The sequence below is a fragment of the Anthonomus grandis genome, chromosome 5, assembly GCF_022605725.1.
Source record: "Anthonomus grandis grandis chromosome 5, icAntGran1.3, whole genome shotgun sequence".
Taxonomy (NCBI): domain Eukaryota; kingdom Metazoa; phylum Arthropoda; class Insecta; order Coleoptera; family Curculionidae; genus Anthonomus; species Anthonomus grandis.
Window position 1 is genome coordinate 25,269,340 of NC_065550.1, and position 22,091 is coordinate 25,291,430.

Here is a 22,091-nt window from a genome sequence, read left to right on the forward strand (position 1 = left end):
GGATGATGCAAAAGAAATGGTAACCTATGAAAAAATGGAACTGGCTCTTATGAAATCATCCCAGCTCTTCTACAGCAAGACATACTATAACCGCTGCTTTGTAGATTATTGCGCGCTACTCTAGCCACGGGATACATACCCCAAACATGATCAAAGGCTAGAATAAGTTTCATACCATAACATGGAAAAAATTGCTCGCAGTTAAGAGGATACAGGCTAATTACTTTCACATCTAGTATAATGAAAACGCTTAAAAACTGATTAAGACATATTAGGAAAACTTCCGCCAATCAAAATGCCTACCAATCAGACAGATCTTGCAAAAGTGCACTACATAGAACTGACAGAAAGAATAGAAGCCGCAAAATGACAAAAAAAAGTCCTTACAGCTTTTCTAAACATTGAAAAGGCGTTTGACCGAACCTCAGTTAAATCTATAAAAAAACATTGGTAGATAGGGTACAATATGCTTCGAGGAAGACAAGTGCAAGCCACTCTAAAAGGTGACACATTGGTGGTGTCTGTAGCATCCTTTTAGCACAGGGTGGAGGTCTGTCACTGCTACTGTGTAACATAGTGGTAGACGAACATTTAAAAAAATTAATGATGATCTAGCTATACTTATTGAAGGGAAAAATATGACACATATGTCCATTAAAATGCAAAAAGCACTGAAAATCGTAAAAAGCTGGTACAGTTGGGCGAACCTTACCGTTAATCCTGAAAGAACTCTATTCATTCCGTTTACAAAAAAAGAAATTTGAAAAATCAGGTCACTCCATCTTTCTTCTATAAAAGTCTGTAATTTGCCCAGGAAGTTAAATACTTAGTTTTGTGTCATTCTTGTCGCAAAACTAATCTAAAATCCGTATATTGAATACGCAATAAACAAAAGCAGAATGGCGCTGATGGCCACCAAATGAGCAGTGGGAAAAACTTGCACATTTTTACCTCACATAGTGCAATGGCTGTACACTACTGTGGTAAGACTCAAATTAACCTACGGCGCAACAATTTGGTCGCCAAAAGTTGAACAAGAACCAGAGCAAGAACAGAACTATCCAAACTCCAAAGATTTGCTAGCCTATGCATAACAGGAGCAATGGGTAGTACCGCTCAACGTCATTGTTAAGGAAGAGGCTAGAATGGGATTATATTTATTATCAACGTAATGGCACCTGGTATGAAAAATATACTATAGGTCATACAAGAATACCGAACATAATCCCAAACTCACTCTTGGAGATGAGCAGTGACCCTATAACGACTAAAATCAACATGAATGAACCGTTCCTAACCCAGCTGGACTGGAAAGATAAAACGAAACAATCACTAATCCAAAACCATAAGTTAGTATGATATGATACTGATGGATCATATATGGATAGTGGAACAGGATCAGTATTATATAGTATTAACCTGTGAAACAACCATGTGTTTGCAAACTGGGGTAATATACCACAGTATTCAAAGCAGAAAATCAGGCTATAGAGATGTGCCTAAGGGAACATTTAGAAAAAAGCTATGTCACCAAAGATATAACAATGTTTACGGGCAGTTACGCCTCAATAAAAGCTTTAACATCTTCAAACGTCAGCTCCAAATTAGTTTGGAACGGTTTACAGCACCTCAGCCTGGCAAACTGAAACAGGCCTGGGTGCCAGGACATACAGGCGTGAATAAAAAAGCAGACTCAATTCGATTTAAAGGCCCTGAACTTGTATTTGGCATAACAAAATCCTCAGTTCGTGGCAGTTTTAAAAAGTGGACTAAAGAGACTTACGAAAACCACTGGAATTATACTCTTCAAGGGTAAAGCTCTGCAGTACTTACAGTAGAAATTCAACACAATATTCCAGGAACAAATATATAAAACATTTCTTTTCTAAAATTGGCCTTAAAACGTTAAAAAAGGAAATTTTTAAATTTTCTGGAGTAATAATTCTAAAAGTAAATATTTTACGAAAAACTTTCTCTTCCAGCTCCATTCGTTAGGTTTTCAAGCCAAAGAAATAACAAGGAAAGATTACGGTAAGTATCCTTATAAAAATCCCCTTACAAAAATAATGAAAAAGCAATAACCACAAAAATACGCTTTTTGTCATATGTACTAATTGTCTTATTTTTCATTACAGTAGTTTTCTTAAGCTTTTCTTTTAAATATTAAGGATAATTACGTTTTTATAACGATTTATTCACTGTTAAAAAAAAAGAACGACAAGTCGCCATTATTTACATAAACCAGAACAAAGTGCGAATCTTACATTGTAAATACAACTAGAGTCTATGGACAGAGGTAATAATAAATTTTTGACCGTCTGTGGAACTTAAGTGGGCTGCCTATAAAAGGATAATTTTTTTCTCTTGACCCTTATCAAACCCTAGTTTTTCATAAGATTCTAGATTAGAGGGCGTTATACGGCCATAATGGATTGTTCAGCATGTCTTCAAGAAATTCTTATAAGGGCCTTTCAGTTTTTTGGTCATTTAGTTAAGCCTCAATTTAAGGTCACACAGGTAATAAGAATTTGATTAAAGCCATTCATCATATTTAGTGATTTTTCTGATGTTTAAAAAAAAATCTTTAAAAGAAGTCATTAAGTGAGGAGAAATTTCGTAGGATTTGATATATCAAAACTATATTAGATTACCATAGATATCTAGTATATATATATATATATATATATATATATATATATATAATACGACGTACGGATATAGTACGACGTATGTACATATGTACGGCTATCAATGTAGTTTTGTAACGATTTTTTTTTCAACTTATAATTCTTTAGCTTTTCTGCTTCAGGTACCTTAATTTAAGTTTAATAGCGTTACTGTAGCACCACCGTATACTGAAAACAAGATACACTATTCGTTTGAATGGTGTATCTTTTCAGACCTAGTGACATTACTTCATGTTTTAAAGTATGGCTTTTAGATGGCTACGAGTTTGGAAACAATATTTTTCCACTGATATGGTATAAATTTCTTTATTAAAAAGTCGTATAAAAATGTTTGAGAAAATACGATAATTTATTTTTAATTAAGCCTCTTCATTGGCTTCAAAAATGAATTTCCTTCTCATCATTGTTCTTTCCTTAATAATTTTCATATAGTGTTTTCTCATTTCTTAATTTCTTACATAATCTTAATTTCCACTTTATTCTGCTCTTCTAAGAAGAAATACAAATAGACGAAATTAATAAAATAGATTTAATTAATACTATAATGACATATATTAAAACACTATAACGTAAATCTGTGATATCGTAATTTATGTCGATCTAATAAATTCAGATGTTTTTTCATTCCTGGGATTAGGAGTTCATCGTCAAAGTTAAATTATAGGTGTGGCAATTGAAAGGCTAATTATTAAGCCAGACTAGTAATAGTTTTAGTTTAGATTATAATAAAATAATATAATCAACTAGATTAGTTTACAAGAGGATTTCTAAAGGCACAATTTTTTTTAAAATATTTATTGACGAGCACAGCTCTAACCTTAAAAAGATCCATCTTAAATATTCTCATATTGAGCTGCTCAGCTTAAAATAGCTTAATCATGAGTTATATTCCCCCTACTTCCGACTATAAAGTAAGTTTGAGTACACATGCACAAATCCGAGATAAGTGATTCCAAATTCATCATTCTTTGAAATTAAGTTAATTCCAAATACAAACGATGTAGGTACTAGATGGGAATAATACTGAGTTGGTAAAGTGGAAAGAGATGGAGATCATGAACGATATCTAATAAGTATCACTCATCCTCCTAAGATAATAACTGACCTACATTGGAAGTAAATGAATAACAAAAACCACGTGGCTTACTTGGTCTTTCATGGGAAGCCGCCTTACTTTGATCTAAGCCGCTAACATCGGCATCGGTCGAGATCAAAGAAAAAGCGTCTCTGTAAAAGATTTCCAGAAGATCTGAAAGGAAATTTAACTAATTTGATTCCAGACCACTGATAGGTTGCAAAAAGACGCCTTAAATTCAACGTTTTAAAGAATATGTTTTAATTGAAAACATGATGGATGACGAAAGTCATAAGCATAATATATTGAAAATGACGACGGTGGTATGAAAAAAAGAGATAATGAATGTAGAGAGCTTTTTTTAAGTATTTGATTTATCGAAAATATGGAGCCTATATGGCGCCTCCTCTATTGTCAAGATTTGTAAAAGCTTTGACAAAAGTTGAAAATAAGTTTCAACAAAATTGCCTCAGAGTCTGGTTTCCCACTCGATAAGCGTTCGTTTTTGTCCATTTCACACTTATCTCTAATTCTAACCCCCATTTTTTGGACACGTAATTTTTTATTTTCACTATTAAGTATTTTTGCCTGCCACGCACTACGGTAACGGTAACTTGACTCATAAGGGACACAATTAGTGTGTGTGGACACTTTTTGTTGCAATGTTTACAAAATTTTTCCTTATCAACATTGGAACCTTTAAATTTGGAACCTTGCGACACCATTCCTCTTCTTTATGTCCATTATTATTACCATATACTAAAATAATCAGCCTTTTTATAAGGATTTCTCAAAGCCAAGCACTGTCTCTTGCCATAAATAACGTGGCTTGCTCAGCCTTTGATGAAAAGCCGACATACTTTGTTCTATGCCGCCAATATCGACTGTGGATAAAGATCAAAGTAAAAGCAGTCATGCGCGTTTGTGCAGGCGGCCTAGCAAAACGTCTGATGATCAGATTTCTTTTGACTTGTAATCATGGGTATAAAATAAACTTAGAAAAATGGTTGGTTTGACTAAAATCATGGCTCTTACAATTCTAATTCAACCAAACATCTATTAAATTACTATGTTCCAGTTTATCGAGATAAATCCTAATGAGTCCTTGCTCCTTTTGGTTGTAAAGGGAGTAGTGAGGATAAGGCTTTCTTCTTTTTCATATAAATAAATATGATAAATTTCCTTTAATTTCTGTGTTTTTTTATAAAAAATCGAAGCAAAGAATTTCTGGTTTTGAGGGTTTGGGTGAACTTGGCAGGATCCCTAATCAGGCGAATCATGCTTTGGCTTTTATGGTAAGTGGCCTAAGAAAACCTACAAGAGTCCCGCTTCTTATTTTATAAAGAACACTAATCAGGCTTAAAATTATTTAATTTATTATTTTAATTTTTCTATTATCTTGCATAAAAGATTTATAATCCATTGTTATAAAAGTCTGCACAACCATCTGTGATCAGGGTACCACATTTGTTTAAAAAAACAATAATATTATGGTTTTTATATCATTGTGTACATTGTTATGTTATGTCAGGGATTAAGATAGAATTTTTCAGGAAAAATTCTATCTTAAAAAAATTCAGGATTTTTTTTCTGAAAAAAATATGCTTTATACCTGCAATAATTCCATATTCATACAGAAAAGGTCTTATTAATACCATGCATACAGTTTACAGTATTTTTACAGTTTATTTTTATGCGTTTTAAAGCCCTGTGTTAAATTTGTTTCAATTTATTTTAAAATAAAATATTAAAAGACAACATTTTATTATTTTTTTAACTGAAAATTTGGTCCCTTACGGATCGTGCTAATTTATAATTATTGATAAGTATCTATGTCTAAAGATCTTCGAAGTTTAGACTCAAATAAGCAGTTTCTTAAGAACTAAATAAAAATCAAATAATATATTAGTTGATGTGTTAATTCTTCAAGAAAGTGATGAGGAATGTCTGAGATATGCAATATCAACATTTATTTTTCTTTCAAATTCAAAATTAATAATTTTAATAAAATGTGGGTATTTTTAAATTGATAAACGTATTGTTTATTTTATATTATAATAAATTCTATTTAAATATGTCTTTCATCACTCTTCAGTTAACGCATCAACTTTTGAAATTCTGCAAATGACTTGAAATTTAAATATAGATCAAGTTTAAATTTTCCGCCACACGCTAACCAAGATGATCACCGCCGTTCTTGTCAACAACGTCAATAAAGTTGTCAACGGCATTTCCGTCTGATCATTAGGCAACATGCATTTCTCTATATTTGTGTTCTGTGCTACCAATACTTTATGCTGAATAGATTATAGAAGATAAAATTTCTCAAGCACAGGTAAAGAGATGTCTTTTGTCGCAAAAGTTTGTCTTTTTTAAGTATTATTAGGACTTAAACGGACCATAAAATTTACTACTTACTTAAACCTTAAGTATTTTATAAAGTGACTTACCTGTGGACTACTACAAATGACCGCTCCCATCCAAGCGCCTGCAATCATAAATTTTTCTCGTCTGTCCAGGTTGACGAGGTTTAGGGGTTTCAGTACCGCATAATACCTAAATAAAAAAAATATGCATACATATGTAAACTGGAATATAATCTTATAATAAAATTATACATATATAAAAACCTTATTAGGATTATACAATACCCAATGTTAATATTTATTAATTAAATAAATGCCGGTTTTTAAGCCTGAAAACTCTGAATGCTCCATAAAATAATCTCTCTATTTTCCGACTGGGGCTTATTTATTTAATTTTATAAATGGTTGAAAGGGATTGTATTTAACTGAAGTCAAGAGATAATTTCATAACATTGTGAGGACTTAGCCTATTTATTGGAATTTAACGGTCCAGTCATAAAGATAATTATTTTCTTTTGAACTGTGTAATCATATTATAGATATTTTTTTCCAAACAAAAAAATGTGTTTTGCTTGTATTTTTTTAAGTATTTAGCTAATAAAACATAAAACGAAACGAATTTCTGTCTATTTTCGTTAAGAAAAAATATAGTGTTCTTTGATTCTAATCTAACAAGTAACAAAAATTTTGCGACAGTCAATTCGTAGGAGGCAATTTGTTTTTGGAAAGAAATCCAAAGATCCAAACAAACAAGACCTGTGGCGACAATTTGAAGTAATTCGGGGCTTGTGATCTCTCATTTTCTCTATTCTTTACCGAATTGTTTTTCAAACTAAAACTAAACCGCTTGAAAGTATCACATATCCTGTAGACTTAATCAATGAGACAAAATTTAACTCACCAACTAATTCCTTAAATTGTTTTACTTGTCAAATATCCAGGACAAAGCAAAATAAAAAATATTATTTTAAATTAAGGTTCATATATATATTTTTTTTTAAATAGCTTTTCTCAATTTTCTAATAAAAGTAGTATTTAAATGCAAACTTTTTTTGTGAGAAAGAATATACAGAGAAGCTGTTGTTTCAGCCAATAAAGGATATAAGCTTTTCGAGCTCGTCGTCTATGTTTATCTGGAACATATTTTTTTCTAAATTTTCCAAAAGTTATTTTTAAATATCCAGTTGCAGTATTTTTTCAAATATATATTTCTGCCGATTTATTTTTGCTATTTGCTACGTGAGGATTTGACGAAATGGTTCAGTGAAGTTTCCATTTCTTTATTAATGGTTGGTTCTCAATGGATAATATATATTTTTTATTTATATAAGTTGATATCGATACTTGATTCTATTTGAACTTTTTCTATCCATCGATTCTGTTTATAATTTTTCCCCCAAGTGGTCTCCCTTAGACGAGTTTAATCACAATACTCACTAATAGTAAGAAAACTTGACTCGCCCTTTGCGAGGACAATTATGCTTATGTAGTAAACGTAATATTTAGACATATTTTGATGGATTACCAGCTAAGCCAACAATTCTGTTGACTGAATCGAACACCTTAACAAGGTCTATAAAGATCATACAGACTGGTTCATAATGCTCTTTGCATTTCTCCTTACTTTAACTCGCACTGAATATCATGTCAGCAGTGTAGGGGTTTAACGCCTAAACCAAAGTTCAGTGTGCTTCAGTTGTCGAACTTCAAAACGCCGATAATAATATGGACGAGGTAATTCTTAATGCATCAGATCTGCACATATCAGATCTGCACACAGAACCATCGAGAATAATTACGCTTATGCAGAAGCCGGAATATTTGGATATATTTTGATGAGTATATTTTTTAGAGAGCTTTTCTGTTAACTAAATCGAAGGCCTTGACAAGGTCTATAAAGACCATACAGACTGATTCATTTGGTTCTTTGTATTTCTCCTGGCTTTGCAGAGACTATCAATATTTTTACTATATATATTTTTTTAAGTTATGTTACTTTTACTTATATTTCTTGAGTTTAAGAAGATTAATTTTTTTTGTTTTGTAAAATTTTTTATTTTTTTTTTACTTTTTTATTTTTGTAAAAATCATGCCTGTGGGAAAAAAATTCTATGTATTTTTGTAGTTATTTTTTTCTTTTTATTTCTTTATTTTTACGTAACCAAATAGTGAGCAATTTATTAGGCTTAAACTTATTGCTTCTCTAAAAAATTACCAGATTAAGGAACATATACTTTTTCTAACTCGTTTTCTCACTATCCCTATTTTATTTCCTTATTTTCTACCTATTGTTTGTACCATTCTAAATAAAAAAAAATTATGTTTTTATGTGCGCATATTAATGCAAGATCTTTGACTAATAACTTTAACTCTTTTAAAAATCATGTGGCGAACTTTCAGTATGATGTTATTGGTGTCTCGGAGTCCTGGCTACATGCCGATATCAATAACAAAATCATCAAGTTAGATAACTATAACATTATACGCCAAGATCGGTTGGGCTGAGGGGGTGGGGTTGCAGTATATTGTAAAAGTGCTTTTGATTATCGTGTTTTGCTTCAGGAATCCATTGCATTTCTTGAGCATGTTTGAAATGAAATTAAAGTCAGTGGCAAAAAAATCCTTATTGGCAACTTATATCGCCCACCCAAATGCGATTTAAACTTATTTTATTCTTATTTGTAAGATTAATTTATATTAAAACGCCAAAAATAAACTTTCAACATTATGTAAACGACCAAAATTTTATAAATAAGACACAAGTGCTCACAACAAATATATATTCCAGACTACCGGGCTTTTCCCTTTTAAAATGCATTCTAGCAGATCTAAAGTTTGTCCAAACAGTTGGATAACAGACGTGGGTAGATTCCCACCATAGTTCGAAGGCTCATAAGTATTCTTATCACGTCCCAGCCTAGGGTTGCTTTTAGCACCATGTGATCTCATTTTGGGCCCGGTACTTTTCCGTAGATTACATTTATTATTTTTGCTACATTCGGTCATCCTGGCCTAATCGCCTGTCCTCAGGTGGGGTTAACCTGCAAAAGACAATCTCCTTAGCGTTATAAGTAATTGCCGAGGTCCTTTGACCTCAAGTATTATTTCTTTGATCCGTCGATCAAATACAAATAGATCCGTCGATCTCAAATATAAATTTGTGATCTTAACTCATACGCATAGATCCTTTGATCTATGAAGACCTGTTGATCTCAACTAAAATCCGTTGACTTCAATTAAGACACAATATTTACAACTTACACACATAGATCCGTTGATCTATGGAGATCCGTTGATCTCAACTAAGATCCTTTGACCTTAATTCGTAAATATAGATCCGTTGATCTAGAGAGATCTGTTGATCTCTACATGAGAATCGTTAATCATAATTCATACGCATAGATCCTTTGATCTATGGAGATCCGTTGATCTCAACTAAGATCCTTTGACCTTAATTCGTAAAGATAGATCCGTTGATCTAGAGAGATCCGTTGATCTCTACTTAAGAATCGTTATTCATAACTCATACGCATAGATCCTCTGATCTATGGAGATCCGTTGATCTCAACTAAGATCCTTTGACCTTAATTCGCATGCATAAATCCGTTGACTTATGGAGATCCGTTGATCTCAGTTAAATTTTTTTTTCTCAATTCGTATCGTATTGGTCCTTTGACCTTATTTTGTAAGTATACGTCTTATACTCACAATTCATCGTCTTGAAAAGTATTCCATTTCTTAATCAAATCAGGAGACACCACCATCGGTCTGCTAACTCGTTTGGCTCCCTCTCGTAAGTCCTGGACCTCATAGCGATCATTAATTAACACTTTTGTTAGGCGGAATGGTCCTCTGAGCTTCGGTAACAGTTTTCGGCTTGACTCCGTTGGAACCTCACTGAGTATTCGAACCAGCACTACACTACTACTTCTTCTTGATACTTCGTAGCCTCTTTTCTAGTCTTGTCATATCTTTTTTTTAGCTTTCGTTGATCTTCGGTTATGTGTTGGGAAATGCTCTCTCGCAACTCATGTAAATCCAATCTTTTAATTTGAACTTGCACTTCGTTCAAAATCCATGCTTCAGCTATATTCTTTGATTTGCAACCGATTAACCATTCTATAGATATAGTACTTGTTTTTCCCAACATTCTTAGTGATGACGAAATTCGGTCCGAGAAATCATTTAGCAATGCCATACATAACTTTTTAGATTTAGTATCTATATTTCCAATACTAACATCTGTATCAGGAATACTCTTAATGTTATCCACAACTTCTCTCACAACAAAACACTCGGTCAATTCCGGTAGCATTCTAAGCGTTACCAAATTATCTCGTTTTTCTATTATTATATGATGTTGATCGAGAAAATCGCTTCCAAGCAAAATATCATAGGTCATTAAACATTCATCATCAACTACAATAGCATCCACGTCAGCAATCGCCTCCATAACCCGAATAGTAATGTTTACTTTTTTATTTGAAATTATAGTAGATCCCATAAAACTTTTTATAATGTCATTTACACTGCTTACTTTACAACCTACATGCTCAATAATTTTTGATTTGATTACAGTAGTTGCACATCCAGTATCAACTAAACACTTAAATGAATGTCCGTTAATGTATGCCTTTTTAAGATACATATTTAAAATGTTTTTCGTAGCACTAACAACGTTAAGTTCTTTATTTTTATTTTTAAAAGGACATTTTTACAATTGCTACACTCAACTTTTGGCCTTCTACAATTACGTGCATAATGTCCCATAAGTCCACAATTAAAACAACAACTTTGAGTCAGCTTTTTATCAATAAATACATTTTTGTTTGATTTTGATTGCGAATATTGAGGAGGCAAAATACGTTTAGCTTTGTTTGGGTCAATAAAAGGTTTAAAGGTTTGAGGCTTAACAGAAATAATTTGACTTAAATTAGGCGGCATATTTCCTAATGCATTTAAATACGCATACAATAAATTTACGTTTGTATGACGTGCCGCTCTAACAGTTTGCAACTATTTTAACAATTGTCAATTGCAATTCTCTTAACTTCGTAAGCTTTTGAAAGCAATAATCCACCAAATTTTGACTAGGTTCAGCTTCATAATTAGCGGCCTCGCGAAGTAAACATGCAAATGGAATGATTTTGAACCAAAATGTTGTGCCATACTTATCTTCAACTCACTCCAAGAAATATCACATTTTTCATGTTCGTCAAAAAATTGTCTTGCATTCCCACATAAACGACCAGCCACTAAACGCATTATTGCATCAACGTCCCAACGATACCTTTCTGTTTCTGCCACTTTATCAACACGCTTAATCCACATTTCAACACTAATGTCGTCCTTCTGTGGATCAAACAATGGAGTCAGGAACGCATCACTCGCGCTAACACCCGCGGACGTAGATGGCCGATTCTGTAACTTTTTCACTTCCGACTGAAGTCTTTTTACAGTTCTTTTTAACTCGCGGCTATCCGCACTACTCCTACTAGTCGACTAGTCGTAGACGAAGAACTTGAACTTGACGAACTTCGCGTACGTTTTACCCGTTTCTGGATTGGTTTTCTAATTTTAAAGTTGTTTAAACAAAAGTCAAAAATCAAAAAAAAACCGTGCCGATTTATATTTTATAGTTTTTAACGTAAAACGTATAAAAGTACACAGTACAGTCCACTTATTTGAGCCGATCTCACTTCTGACAATTTGTAAGATTAATTTATATTAAAACGCCAAAAATAAACTTTCAACATTATGTAAACGACCAAAATTTTATAAATAAGACACGAGTGCTCACAACAAATATATATTCCAGACTACCGGGCTTTTCCTTTTTAAAATACATTCTAGCAGATCTAAAGTTTGTCCAAACAGCTGGATAACAGACGTGGGTAGATTCCCACCATAGTTCAAAGGCTCATAAGTATTCTTATCACGTCCCAGCCTAGGGTTGCTTTTAGCACCATGTGATCTCATTTTGGGCCTGGTACTTTTCCGTAGATTACGTTTATTATTTTTGCTACACATTTAGACACCATTTTAGTCCATTTTTATGCAGTGTATGATTCTGTCTTTTTACTTGGCGATTTTAACATTAATGTTTTAGGTTTAAATAAAAGTTGTCCGTTATTAGAATTTACACAGGTTTATGGCTTAAGGCAAATTATAACTGATCCGACAAGAGTGTCAAATTTCACTATGTCTTTAATTGATCTTATTTTTTTGAATGTATATTTAATTTAGAATTATGGGGCAAGAGATGTTGAGATATCAGACTACCTGCTTGTTTACAGTAATATAAAAATTGAAACTTCAAAACCCCCGAACATAAATTTTGCATATCGTAATTTACATAATGTGGACTGGGCTAAATTTATATCTGACATAGAGTTAATACCATGGCACGCTATGTACAACACAGTAGATATAGACAAAAAAATCGATTTTTTAAATCAATCTATACCTATAAATATCGATCTACATGTCCCTTTAATTAAAGTAAATCATAAAACCAAACCTTACTGCCCATGGATAACGCCAAATATAAGATTAATGCAGAAACTTCGTAATAGAGCATTAGACAAATTTAGACAAAGCAAATCCCGGGATGATTGAAATATAAACAAACAATTTAGAAATGTTACTACGAGTTCAATAAAAGCTGAAAAAGAGGCATATTTAAATTTAAAATTTGCAAATTGTAATAATAAAGAACTTTGATGTGAATTAAAAAATATTGATCTTTCTAAAAAATCGAATGCTCAGCTCCCTCTTCACTTACAAGACGTCGAAAAACTTGCTTTTTACCAGCATAAATAATGGGAATAATAAAACTGATGATGAATTTGTCAATTTTTTTAAACAACACAGAATTTTTCCTAATGAATTTGAATTTAATTTGATTACTTAGGACTTGGTTGCTAAAGTTCTAGTTAGAAAGTTATGAAAGTTATGGAACAACAAATTCTGAATTACTTAACTTTAAATAATTTGATACCAGAATATCAGTCTGGTTTTCGTAAAAGCTACAGCTATACTACTATACTAACTCAAGTGACTGACGATATTTTGTATGCTCTGGATAATAACCCAGCCACCGTGTTGGTTCTTTTAGATTTTTCCAAGTCTTTTGATTTGGTAAATCACAAAATTCTTTTAGCATTACTACGTTATTTAGGCTTTTGCGAGTCGGCCGTTTCTTTAATATTAATTTCTACCTTATCTGTCTGACCGGAAACAAAGAGTAACATTAAATGGCAAAATTTCGAAACCCCTGGATGTGATTATTGGCGTTCCCCAAGGTAGTATTCTTGGCCTATTGCTCTATACACTTTATACATCACAGATTACAAAAATAATAAAATATTGTCAACACCATAACTACGCTGATGACACTCATATTTATTTTTCGTCTAAACACACTGATGTTGCTCAAGTCAATCAAAAAATTAATACTGATCTTAGCAACTTACTGGCGGAAATTCAAAAACTACATTTAAAAATTAACTCTGCTAAATCAACAGCTATTTCTAGCGATCGCCACAGAGCTGCCCTTTTGAGTAATTTAAAAATTCAACTTAATAACGATGAAACTATTTTTAAAAACAGTGCCAAGAATCTTGGTCTGGTAATCGATCATAAATTAACATTTAAAGAGCATATTACCCTCAAATTAAAAACTGGATATTCTGCTTTAAGATCTATTTTTTCCCAGAGACACTTTTTAAGTGCCAACATTAAAAAAATGCTTTGCGATTCCCTTGTATTATCACCAACAAACTTCTGCGATAACATCTATGGGCCCTGTCTTCATTATTATGACTCATATAAAATACAGAAACCCCAAAATTCTTGCCTTAGGCTTATATTTGGCATAACATGAAGAGAGCATATGTCTCATAAGCTGAAGGACGCAGCATGGCTAAATATGGAAAATCGACGATTGCTGCACTCTGTTCTTTTTTATAAGGTGCTTAAATGGGAAAATCCAACATTTCTAGTTAGAAAGGTGACTTATCAAATGACTTGTCGTTCCCTCTCACAACAAAGAAATGTTTAAAAAGTAATTTTCGTATGTAATAGTGCACCTTGTAAATAAATTTAAAATATTAGACTTTTCGATGTCCGAGAATGCATTTAAAGCAAAATTTAAGCGGCATTTGTTCAACGCATAAATTTTCTCTTTCTAAACTAATGAAAAATAACTATGAATATTAATGTGCAAATTAATATCTTATAATAAAATTAAAAAAAAAATTTTTTTCGTAATATTATATACAAATATGGAATTTAAAATTGATATTATAGTTTGACCTTCCCCTCTCCTTTTTCTATCCCATTCATTTTTTTAGGTATATGTTCCTGTTTATTTTTTTTGCATAAGTCTAGGGCTTTAAAAGAATTTGGGGGAACTTCTTGAAAGTCACCTCTGAAAGTCTGAATAGAATGGCCTCTTGGTCACTCACTTCCATTATTACTATGTGTGTAAAAAATTATATTGTTAAGGGTAACGAATAATATTCTTATTTTTCTTATTTACATTGAAATAACATAGTGTTGTTTACTGTCTGTGTACTTTTTTTTTTGCTTTTTGAGTGACTAATTAACGTTTTTATTATTATTATTATTATTATCATATACTCTGCTTCAGTAGTCGAACTTCAATATGCCAATGATAATTAAAATAGATCAAATAATTCCTAATGTACAAGGTGTCTAAAAGCATAGGGCAAGGGTAGATATTAATAAAATGGACATAGTGTATCAGTATGTTCTGAACTCAACCGAACCATTGCCTCCAATGATAACTGCCAATGGCCAAGCCTTACAGAAAATCAAAAACTTTCCATACCTTGGTAGTCGTCTCTCATCGAATATAAATATTGATGCTGAAATTGAACATCGACTGAAGAAGTGCCTACGTTGCCTTTGACCGAATGCTGAAACACGTCTTTAATACCAACAAGAGAGTCTTGTTGAACTATGCTCCTTATCGTAATACAAACTTTACCATACATATGTTAGACCTAGTTAATCCATCGAAACATATAAACGCCCTTGAAACATACCACAAACTTCAGTAAATTAGAACAAATCAATGGTACCAATATTGCGGCAATATAATTTACTGTCAAGTAAAAGAGCAAAGAAACCTTGGCCAGCAACAAAAACGTTTTAAGAATACACTCCACGAACATCTCAAAAAACATCAGAACTATATTTATGGCGATGACAGGTAAAGGAGGGTTTATAATTTAAAGAAGAATGGCGAAGACTTGAAAATGAAAAGCGAGTTTTAAAAAACCTAAGAGACTAATAGCTTGAAGTAGTAGCAGAGTTATTTTCAGATCCCAGATCTAACTCATCACCATTTGTGAACTAGAAAAATATACTTGCTCGCAAGATAATACCGATGATTATGATATATTTAGAACCTAATCCTCCCGACTGCCTAAGTTACAAGATGCTACTGTCTAAGTTACAAATAATCAAAAACAAATTCTTATTTTAATTATAGAAATACATGTCTATCTAAAATATGTTTTTATTGTATTAGCTATAAATTTTTTTATATTCATTCATTAAATTAGAATTTTTTAACCCTATGTATAATTCAGTTATGTGTTCGGATTTTTGCTATAAAAAATCCATTATCCGTCTTTCCTCCTTAGTCTTAGCCTGTTTTTTTAATAGGGCTATAATACCTCCTTTTCAACGTATTATACGATGTGAAGGTCGAGACAATAAAAAAAATGTTTTTTTTCTGATTAATAGTTTTTTATTGTAAATAAATTTTATAATTTTTACATAAAATTAAAATCAGTCATAATTAAAATAGTAAAGTTGATCAGGATACCTCAAAAGCGAAATATTCTACAAACAACTCGAATATAAGCCTATACGTATAGTTATTAATATACTTTATTTATTTTACATATTCCACTTTACAAATCCTGTTAACAAGTACGAAGAAAAACATAAAAAAAATGTTTATATTTAAAACCGTAAGAAATTCTGACCACATCATTCTATCCAGACCCAGAATGAAGGATTATGATTTGGACGATAGCCACCTGCACGCATATTTCGATGAATCCGGCTCGAAGGAACAGAAAATGTCGCGAAAACAAAAAAAATAAAAATTTATTATTTTTACAGGAAAATATGCACTGAGAAATTTGAATTTTTGGCACGCACCTGGATGGAACTATGCGACTGGTTCAATTGCTTACTTTTCTTAAAAGAACCCTCAGTACACTAAATGTAAAAAAAATTACTTGAGGAACAACCTCGTGGTCTAGTTGTTACTATGGTTAGTAGTGTCAGTAGTTGAACTACATGCGTCGATTTTTGCAAGGGCATAAAAATCTTGCTTAAAGATATACGAGTAAAATACATTTGATGCAGTGACCTACGTCATACTGAGTTTGTATTTCGTTGTACGTTATACACGCTCTACACAAGGGAGAAAAGTTTGTTCTAGCTTAATAAATAAAAGATATATGGGTCTTTCGCTAATATTTGAGAAAGTTGAAAATTTAAAAAGTCCGGTAAATCGATAACATTGTTTACCAACTCACTTTTTTACGTTTTCCTCTAAGTGATTTTATAGAAAACCCCTCCAGCTGTTGTTGATGTGGAAAACCAATCTGGGGATACTCTGTCGCATTTAAACTATAAATATTTTAAAAATTCACGTTGTACATTTAGATTTTTCTAATATATACTACTGAAAGAATACTATTGAAATGCTGAGTATTTCTATCTAAAAAACCTAACAATTTATAGATCCGATTAATTATTTTGGTAGTAGTGGAAGAAGTGACAAAGTAGAGTCAAATGTTACCCCGTAAATCTATAAAGGTTGCAAATCTGGGAATTAAGATATTATTCGTAAATATATACCAAGGGATTCTTTAAGTACACGATTAGTACAGAGTTAAGTACAGAACCTTACATTTAGCTGCGTTAAGCGAAATTTTATTTTCTTCGCACCAAACACCACAACTTTTATATTTTCCTTAAACATTTTCGATTTTCTAGCAATTTTTACTTATTTTAAGTCGTGCTACAATACCAAATTAACTGATTCCAAAGAGCAAAAATTTTAAATTATTTGCTCAATCTATTATATAACATGTGAATGGTCAAGTCGATGTCAAATAAATCTTACATTGTTAAAACATGTACAAGACATTAATAGATAAGTAGATGCCTTCCTAAGATTGTACATTATTAAAAAAAGTCATAAATTAATTAACCAACAAAAGTCTTAAGGGTATTTCAATAAATAGTTGTATCCAACTATTTTAATATTACAGTTTTTTTTCTTAAGATATATTATATGTGCGGTTATTGACAAATATATATTAAAGAGATTACACTTAAAAGATACCGGTTTGGTTTTAGTGATATTCGTTGTTAATAAGTTCCACCAATTTTTTAAATGTATTAAATAATGAAGGAAATCCTGCGCTCGTCACAATATAGTGATTTATCATGCAGATATAGAAAATTCGAGTTAGGAGATTGTTTATGTACTAAATAAATAGGATAGGACCCCAAAACAGAACAACTGAAAAGTCCAGATGAGGCTCAGCTGAAATCCAGAGCAGGTACAATGCAGATAAAATAAACAAAGAAAATAAGTCCAAACAAATTCTGCTAAAACTATTAGAGTGAAGCTTCAGCAGAAACTTAAGATCGACGCAATCAAAAAGCTTTTGATAGGTCACAAAACACCGGTGTAAAAATTTGTTCAACGTTTAGGGCAAAGTAAAAAATCATAGATATTTTACTTCTAATAGCAACACGTGCCTAAAGGAAACCAAAACTTAACAACTAAATTATAGTTTGCACGAAGAATAGTATTTTTTTATTATTATGACCTGGCAATTACCATAAAGACTTTTAGAAAGCACTCTCCATAAGTTACTACTGTTAAAATTTCGCTATACATTAAAAAAAAATATTTTGTAATTTTTTTCAATTTACTTCTCTCGCCTGTTCTCATGGTTCCGTTTATAATTCCTATTATTTATTAAGTTTATAACTGTCATTTAAACATTAATTTTTATTATAAGAGTGTGGATTTAAAAACAAGGAAAGTTTCAAAGAACCTCTTAAAAAGTCACAGCAAATTTATGGAAAAAGCAGTAATACAATGCAAAAGTTTTCATATAAATTTTAACGATTTGGATCTTTATACGAAAAGATGTTAAGACACTAGTGTACTTTTATATATTGAAATCCAACTTATGACAAAAATTATTGTTTTTGAAACAAAATTTTAATATTTTTATTTAATTTAAACTCCCAACTAAAAATCTTCTTTCTTTGAAGTAAACTTATTTGTTCTACGTATATTCAAAATAATTCCCAGCTATTTTTCTGACCTATTTTATAAGTAAAGATTGTTTTTCTTAAATTTTGATGCATTACCTTTGTCGAGATATGTCCCCTTATCTTCCTTATCCAGACTTTTTCTTTTATGCCATATGTGAAAAATCGGAGATTTATGTAAAAAGGCACAAAAAGTAAAAGAAAATAATGTTGTCGTATTTAACTTAAAATAAGCACTATGCTCAAAAATCAGCAACTCTAATTATTATTATTGGGTTTTCAACCAGGCTTTTCTCTTATAGTTGGCTAGTTTAAAGTTCACCAGATCACCGTGCACGTAAGGAGAACTTTCCAATAATAGACTTTAATTAAATTGACTTTAATGTTTTCTATATTGACTTTTGTAGGCGGCTCAGTTGCTTGATCCATATTCTTAATTAGGATTGTTTTGTTAAATATATTTGGCGTACAGTCAAGTCTTAAGTCCTGTTCAGGTTTTTCGATCTGTTTTTATGTATGACAGTAGTCTTTGAAGTTCTGCCGTTTTTTGATGCATGCGGTATATTTTATTTCGTTTTTAGTTCATTTTTTTCAGGTTAAAAGATATTCTGTATCATAGTTCCGGTGGCGCAAGTTATTCTATCTGTTCCACTTTTTATCTACCACTGAGTAAATATTTTCTAATATCTTCTGTTTTAGGTCTTTGCTTTCGTCGGTTTCAGATGTTTCGTGCACTTCATTCTGTCTTGGTGATTTTCATGTCAGGATATATTGTCAATTTCTTCCTGATCCCTTTCTAAGTTGTGTAGATTTTAATGATTTCTGGGTTCTCTTTGGTGTTCTGACACTACTTATTGCTGGCTATATCTTTAACTGCCTTTAGGATTTTTAATATTTCGTCTTTAGGGATCTTTTTGTTATTTTTTTTGGCGCAAGGGTGTTGGGTGTAAAATGATAAATTACTCTTTTTTAAATAGTCTTCTTTAGATTGGCGGTTGCCAAGGTCTTAGTAATATAGCAGTGACACCATAATAAAGTTTTAAATGTACAAGTGTTATTAGCTCTAGTTTGCTGACTCTTTGATTGGTTGTCTTCGCTGCCCTTTTTACAGGTGTTCTCTTGCACATTTACTTCAGGTGTTGAAGGATCTACATAAATCATCTGCTAAATTTTTTAACGAGCTGTCTTAGTTTGGTATAGTAATATCTTGTTTACCTTTTTTTCTTTAGAATCTCTTAGTTTTGTTTCTGCTTCGGGTGTTATAAGTTCTATTATTTCGTCAAGGCATTTGTTTCTTTTGCTCAATTTTAGGATCGGATTATCTAAAACGACCAAAGCCCGAATTTCATCTTAATGTCGGGCTTTGGCTGTCTCTAAACAGCCAAACCTAATATTGGATAATTAGGATATAACCAAAACTTGACGTACTTGTACATCTTGTTTTAGCGAATCAATATAAATGTATGTAACGTTTTAAAAACCAATCCCTCTTTTTTAAGTGCAAAAAGTTGTGCATATTTATTTTAGTTTTGATTTTATTAAAAAAGAAAAATTTTACAAAGGCTATGGCAAGTCCGAAGAAATTTTTTGGCATAAATTTGGCAATAAAAATATTTATATAGAGAGGTCATCGTGCAAGGCACAATTTATTTTTTCGTACGTATAAACTTGATACCTACATAACACATGGCTACTTAAAAAAAAGAAAAAATAATTAGTAAACATAAATTGTATAAACTTCTATATCAAAAGAACATGATTATATATATGAACTAAAAAAACAAATACATGTATTGTTTTATTATTATATCTTTTTAATTATTTTTATAAGTGGCATTTTGAGTTGCATTTCACTCCTTTTTTTAGACAATTACATCTTCTGTTTGCGAAATTATTTTTACAACCACATCAAAACCTTGCTTTGATTGAGAATCTTCAGCAGCAACAGTTCTTAGCGTTCATTTTTTTTTCTGGAACATTCACCATGTCTATGAACCTATGATCAGCTACTTGGAACTCGTTTCTTGCGTATAATTTTTCAAGTACTCCTGATGATGTTCCCAGCTTGTAGAGGTTACTGTCTTCTTTTCATTCCATAACAACAGCCATCACGTTTCTTGGTGCAGCTCGTCCTCTGTCTACATCTGGTATTCTAAACAAAACATTTTGCCCAATACTAACAGGAGCAAATTTTTTCTTGCCGAGTGCAAAGCATACATGACCTCTCAGGTATACACGTACACTGAAAAAAACATGTTGGTCAATAATCTGCCTACATAATACATGATTTGGAGAGTGAGTAGCCACACTTAAAGAGGACTTCAAAAAAATGAAAAAACTCCCTATAAGCATTTGCCTCTAAATGCATTATTATGAAGATACAGGGTGTTAAAGTTTAACGAAAAGCTAACTTTCATACCCTGTACTTATTTCGAGAACGAAGCAATTCCACGCATATATTTACAGGAATTTAGCTTTTTGTTAAACTTTAACACCCTGTTTATCCATAATAAAGCATTTTCAGGCAAATCCTTATAAGGAGTTTTTCCATTTTTTTCAGATGTTCTACCTCTTCCTTAAGTTTGGCGACTCACCCTCCAAACACCTTGTATAAACAGCAAATTTACTTATATGAAGTTTTGTTTATTTTTTGTACGAAAAGAAATGAAATATCACTTACTTCTTTTTGCTTGGTTTCATCGCTTGATGTCTTGTATGATACTGCATTATTTTCTTCTTCTACATCTGAGCTGCTAGAGATGTCTGCGTTAGAATTTTCATTTGCTATATTTTCCAACTCTTCTTCTTCAGTAATGTTTTGAAGGACCTCACGAGGTATATTTGAGTCAAATGAGCCATTACGTATAGGTACCCCAAACATAGCCTCATACGGACTTCTGTTTATACCTCTATGAAAAGATCTGTTTTTTTTTTTAGTTGAACAATTCCCAATTAGTACCCGTTAGCCCAATTAGTATTCTTGTTATCTACCATCCAAAATACCAAAATATCCCTAACATCCTGGTTTGTCCTTTCTACACTTCCCTGGCTTTGAGAGTGCCTTGATTTACCGTGAATTATTTTAGATTCGAACATATCAGCAAGTTCATTAATGACAGCTGCTGTAAACTCTCTTCCATTGTCACTTTGGATGTAAGGAGCACCTATTATACAAAAAATGTCTAAAAGATTGTAAGCTACCTCTGCAGCTCTTTTAGATTTCAAAGGTTTTAGAAACACAAATTTTTTCAGATGGTCCTGATAATTTAAAATAAATTTGTAGTCTTCGTCTGGTTCTGTTTGCATATCCATAAGGTCTACTTGCCCTCTTGAGTTCATGTTGTTGCTCAAAATTGGTCTAACCACAAGCCCTTTTCCTTTCTGTTTTTTCTTCAACTGACATTGTTCACATAAGCCTAAATAAATATCAATTATATCACAGGTAATATTACAGTATTTTTTTTAAGCTCTTTATCCATGCACCGAGTTCTTTTATGCCCCGTATCAATGTGGGCTTTATGAATAATTTCATACAGTTCATCTATATGGCAAAAATATTTTATGTCTTCTTCACTAGAAGTTCGCTTTTTATAGGTTTTTCTACATCCCCGATGATTA

The 22,091-nt window shown here is 31.9% G+C and overlaps 1 protein-coding gene across 1 annotated transcript in view; it reads right to left on the reverse strand.

Annotated features, from left to right (window-relative positions):
- Nucleotides 1-22,091, reverse strand: part of LOC126735915 (adipokinetic hormone/corazonin-related peptide receptor variant I) — a 100,529-nt gene that overhangs the window by 23,018 nt on the left and 55,420 nt on the right. Inside the window, exon 4 of the mRNA XM_050440038.1 lies at nucleotides 6,213-6,318. Within this exon, the coding sequence (XP_050295995.1) occupies nucleotides 6,213-6,318 (106 nt within the window). The remainder of the gene's footprint in view (nucleotides 1-6,212; nucleotides 6,319-22,091) is intronic.